The sequence below is a fragment of the Rutidosis leptorrhynchoides genome, chromosome 3, assembly GCF_046630445.1.
Source record: "Rutidosis leptorrhynchoides isolate AG116_Rl617_1_P2 chromosome 3, CSIRO_AGI_Rlap_v1, whole genome shotgun sequence".
NCBI lineage: Eukaryota > Viridiplantae > Streptophyta > Magnoliopsida > Asterales > Asteraceae > Rutidosis > Rutidosis leptorrhynchoides.
The window spans coordinates 531673721-531679702 of NC_092335.1; the positions used below are offsets into that span (position 1 = coordinate 531673721).

General features: G+C 35.4%; 1 protein-coding gene across 1 annotated transcript; it reads right to left on the minus strand.

Annotated features, from left to right (window-relative positions):
- Nucleotides 1-3287: 3287 nt before the first annotated feature.
- Nucleotides 3288-4335, minus strand: LOC139901935 (uncharacterized). The gene is made up of 2 exons (XM_071884598.1): nt 4321-4335; nt 3288-3938 (listed from the first exon to the last, which is right to left on the minus strand). The coding sequence occupies exons 1-2, from the start codon at nt 4333-4335 to the stop codon at nt 3288-3290; spliced, it is 666 nt and encodes a 221-aa protein (XP_071740699.1).
- Between the last annotated feature and the right edge of the window lie 1647 nt (nt 4336-5982).

A 5982-nucleotide genomic window follows, 5' to 3' on the forward strand; every position in this document is an offset into this window, starting at 1 on the left:
GAGTTGATGTTGGTATAGGTTGTGTTGTGATTCGAAAATGATCGAGAGTGATGGCGGGTGAGAGTTTTCTATAAGTTTATGTTTATAATATTTATGATTATGTTTACATAATTATAGAGAAAGGGTGATTGATTGAAAATAAAAAGAAAGAAAATAATAATAACGATGGAGATAAATGGGTGACTAAATGGATATAAGTTTGGGTTCATCAAAGCATATTTGAAGAAGGTGATCGTGGTCCACGGTGATTGTACTCGGTGGTGGTGATCATGAAGTAAAGAGAAGTATGATAAGTGGTGATTGGTGTTTGATTGTTGGTTTGTCGAGTTGCAGCAAATAACAAAGGTGGTGGATATAGGTTGAGTGATTGATCAAGTGTAAGTATGTATCTCTTTAGTATGTATGTGCATGTATATAACTTTTTAGAGGAATAGCTAAAGTGAGAGTGAAAGTGAATTAGTAGTGAGGAGTTCGATAGATACATTAGAGCCAGGAAGAAATTGAAAATAATTAAAAGCAGATTGTGATTGTCCACAGGTTCGTACGATTTACTATTGGTCTCTGACAACTTGGTTTGATCATCTTGTTTGTATTTAGAAATTAATTTGAACGGGTAACAATACTCTGACAAGGTTATACAGTAACAAGATTTGAAGGACGATTGTGAAGTCGACGTGTAACAGAAGGTTCTTCAAACAAGAAGAAGAGAACAAGAATATATAAGTCAGATGTAACAAATTCGTACAATTTATTATTTTGATATCTGACACATTTTTGTTTTGTATCTCTGAATGGAGATCGATATGATTTAGATGTAGTACAATTCATGAGCAGAAGATGAAGAACTTTTGTAAAAGTAGATTGTGATTTCTAACAGAATGGTACGATCAATTTAATTGTTTAACTCTTTCAGGGGCATGATACAAAAAATTGGATAAAGATGATAGGAACGGGAAACAGATTTGATTATGTGTATTAATCCGTATTTAATAGTTATAATATTAATATTAATATTAATACAAAAATACTGATTTGTATAATGTATCAGTATATATATATAACCGTGTATATATATATATATATATATATATATATATAATTTTATATATCTGTATTTATTTTTCATTACAATATATAATTAGTATTAGTAAACAATTAAGTATATTAATAATAATAATACTAATAATAATATTATATAATTAATAATAATATTAACAATAATGATAATAATTATTAACAGCAATATCAAAAATGTTATGCTATTAATGATAATTTGTATTATTCTTATAATATTATTTACAATATACATAATGATTTTAATGGTAATGGTAATGGTAATTATAAAATTATAATATTAATAATCTTAATAATATCTCAAATCATAATTCTATTACTAATTATAATAATAATTATATTAACATTAACATTAATATTTATTTATAACAATAATTTCATACAAACAATTAATAACATTTATTATATAAATATATTATATATATATATATATATATATATATATATATATATATATATATATATATATATATATATATATATATATATCTATTTACAAATATTTGTTCGCGAATCGTCGGGAACAGTCGAAGGTCCAATGAATGTATAGAAACAGTTCAAAAATTTTGAGACTCAGGATAACAGACTTAGCTTATCGTGTCAAAATATATTAGATCGTATCGAGAGTTTGGTTTAAAATTAGTCGAAAATTTTCGGGTCACTACACAACATCATCTGAAAGCTGTGATTTAAAGAAGTCAGTCAAGATGGTGCAAGGGCGCAAGATACACCTTGCGCCATACGCAAGGACGCAAGGTATGACCTTGCGCCACATGTGTAACATAGGCGCAAGGTCGCAAGAAATAACCTTGCGCCTGTTTGGCTAAACAAGCGCAAGGACGCAAGGTATGACCTTGCGCCTTTTTTTTTTACAGATTCAGCCTGTTTAGTTACAAGAATTAATAAAAAAACTGCAAGTATAAGGTAAAAAACTGTAATTAAAGGCTTACCTTCTCGATTGGTTTTCTGTTTCCTGGTGCTGTGAAAGGGGAGCTTAGTACACGTGTTGGTCGTCGATCTCTCATTCCACGTCTAATCCGTTGAGCTGATTTGTCGTTTTCATTGTCTGAGAAGGATCGACCAAGTAACTCCTCATCTTTATGTTGCTCTTCTGATAATCGTTTCTCTTGTTCAGATATACGTTTCTCGTGATCATTTATTTGTTTTCTACACTCTTGCAGCTCTTTTTCTTGCCTATCCATCCGTTTCACCAAAGAATTGTATAATTCCTTTGCATCAGTAGATAAGTTTGTTTGAGACTGAGATTGAGACTGAGATTGATATTGAGATTGAGATTGAGACTGTTCTCCACCACCATGTTCCTCATCTTGCAGTTCATCATCAACAGGTTCTTCAACTTCCTCATCCACTTCCGTCCCATCAAAGTATTGGCAACTTTTTATCCACCATTGACATCCACTCTCAACATCAGTGGGATGTAGAGTACGAAAAGGTCGTTTATTCTTCGGACAATCATCCTGTACAACAACAGTAAAAGTTAAAGACAAAGGCGCAAGGACGCAAGGTGAATCTTGCGTCATAATTTCAACGAGGAGCAAGGACGCAAGGTGAACCTTGCGCCTTCTTTTTAACAAGGCGCAAGGACGCAAGGTGCACCTTGCTCCTCGTTACTAACAACGCAAGACTACTCTTGTGTTGGCCATAAGACGTAAGATGTAGGCGCAAGGGCGCAAGGATACATCTTGCGACACGTAAATAAACACGCAAGCCTTAATCTTGCGTAGCCTCAATAATACAGGCGCAAGGTCGCAAGAATGGACCTTGCGCCTTGACTACGCAATGACGCAAGATTGATCTTGCGCCCATCACAGAACCCATTTTATCCTAAATGTTTAATCTGTATTCTTCCAGCACCAACAAAACTTCTATATTATAAACAATACTTACCATAACGTTTAGTAGATGCAGGTAATCAGTGACTGAAAAAGACTCAGCCGATGAACGTTTCCAAAATAAGGCCCTCGGTACTCCATTTTTGTCTGTCTTGTGGGCAAAACTTTTAATGGTTCGTCGATATGCCTCAAAAATCCAAATCTACAAAATTAAATAAATAAGGACGCATAATAAAATAATATACGATTCAAATGTAGTAACATTAACCAAATCTACCAAACTTTTATTTTTACCTTAAATGACCACATAAAACCCGCCAAAGTATAACCCTTTCCGACCTCTAACTGACTTTCCCGAGCTTAAAATCCATCTTTAACTACGGGGTAAGTGGCATCCCAAATACGATTAACCCACGGGTAGTCATTCAATTTAGCAAAGTCTTCGACTAACCATAGGTATTTTTTGCTCACCACATGAATCCCTTGCTTACCCATAAATGCTCTATCCACAATCAAAATAATGGCTAGTCGCACCACATCTTCATTACTAACCACAAAATCATCACCATTATATAAAAGCTTTTGGATATCGGTAATTGTAATGTTTGCATTATCTTTACGTTTTGGGAAATAACGTCGTCTAATCGGTGGTGTTTCTACATCATAACTTCTTGGAATGTAATGTGCCATGTCCGTGCGACGACTAAACCTAAACCCCGTGATGAGACAAAATTCCCGCCTACTAAATCTAATTTTGAAATTCGGACGGAAACTAAACCATATTTCCTCATCATCAGCTGGGTACTTTTCGTCTATTCCTATCGGTCGCTCACTCTTTCTTTGGAGCATTGCATGTACAAGGCCCGGATCATTGCCCGTGTAAGAAAGATCTAGCCAAGGACCAAAACAAGTACCCCTAAATTTTTTTTGTTGATTTTCAGTCATTAATGCCTTTAGTTGAGGTATAACATTCAACATATTCTTCATCGTCAACTTCGCCTCAACATATCCCTGAAACAGACAGTTTTTCAGCAAAAAAGTACAGGCGCAAGGACGCAAGTATCACCTTGCGTCTGGTTTATCACACAGGCGCAAGGACGCAAGACGTTCCTTGCGCCAGCTACTTCAGACAAGCGCAAGGACGCAAGACTTTCCTTGCACCTACACCAGATTCTAGTTTTATGCCCCTTAAACAACCGTGTTCCAGTTGTTATAATATGTTAGTTTCCAAAGACTGTAACTTTAACAAATCTTGCAACAGTTTAAGTGAGTATTGCATCACCAAGCTCGTTGAAGCATTACATCGAACACTTGGTGTGCAACAAAACTTATAAATCAATTTTGACATAATAAATGAGTAATCGAACTAGAATAGTTAAAAGGATACACTTACCTGTTCTTGTGACATCTTGATGGAGTTTTTTGTCGATTTTTTTTCTCTTCCTTTTTCTCAATACGCCAATCGTGGTGCTGATGGTGATGGTGATGGTGATGGTGGCGGAGAAGATGTACTGATGGTGGTGGTGCTGGTGATGGTGGTGGTGGTGGTGGTGATGTAGTGGTGATTCTCAGAAGAAGGGTCGCAAGGGTAGACGGGTCGCAAGGGGGTCGCAAGTACAAGGTTCTTCGTAATCGTCGTCGGTCGCAAAGAGGTCGCAAGATCTCAGTCTCTCGGTGTGTGTGTGTGTGTGTGTGTATATGGTGTCTGTTTCCTTTATTTGACTTAATTTATTAACACTAGGACGCAAGGACGCAAGCCGCAAGGTCGCAAGCGCCTTGCGCGGGCATTTTGTCAAAAAAAAACAATTTTTGGGGTTCCAGCTCAGAAAGGGGTAAAAAAAATGGGTAAATAGGTGATTGCCCCTCATTTACTTTGCACCCCTTTTGGGCTGGGCCTGCATATATAAGCCTCATTTACTTGTTTTATTTAGAATTTATTTGATTACAATCTTCATAAAGGTATCTTAGAGGTTCATCCAAATAAACACAATTAATGAAAGAGCATTTCTTTGTTTCTTTTAACTATTTTTTGGTGTCAATATGGGCAACAACATCTAATTAGTATTATATACAGACTAATATAAATTTGATAAACTGTCTAGTGTATGAGCCATCAATAACATTTTACTTTGTATGTAAAATCAATTAATTACTCCATCAAATGTAAATTTAATAGGTGAAGTATAGTATCCCGTCTAATTAGGGGTTCGCCACTCTGCGATAAACTCTGAACTCAAAACTGAGGCGTTAACTGAAACACAACCCTCCTTTATAAACTTAAATGCATTACCAACGACGTTTAAGAGGGTCTGCATTAGTTGCTTTTCATCACCGATCCCATGCGCTGGTCGATTCAGAGCAGTGTTCAAGGTCAGTAAATTATGTTCGGATACTAAAAAAAATGCATGATCGTACGTGTCATCCCAAAACTAACCCGCCAAAATTGACCCGTTTGAATTGAAATCAATCACCTTCCCAAAGGACCAGCTTGGATACTTTAGACCCGTGAACCTATTTATCGAAGCAGGTTTTGTTTCGCTATTTTGACATATGCTGTAGTGACCCGTCCTAATCCATCTGGACGAATACATTACATTTGGTTACATCGCGAGGTACTTGACCTCTATATGATACATTTTACAAACATTGCATTCGTTTTTAAAAGACAAACTTTCATTTCATCCAAAGTTGATGACATGCATACCATTTCATAATATATCCAACTATAATTGACTTAGTAATAATCTTGATGAACTCGACAACTCGAATGCAACGTCTTTTGAAATATGTCATGAATGACTCCAAGTAATCTCTCTAATATGAGCATATGCACAGCGGAAGGTTTCTTTCATACCTGAGAATAAACATGCTTTGAAGTGTCAACCAAAAGGTTGGTGAGTTCATTAGTTTAACATAAATAACCATTTTCATCATTTTAATATACCACAAGAATTTCATATCCAGTTCTCATAAATAAACGTCCCATGTATAGAGACAAAAATCATTCATATGGATTGAACACCTGGTAACCGAACTAACAGGATGCATATAGAAT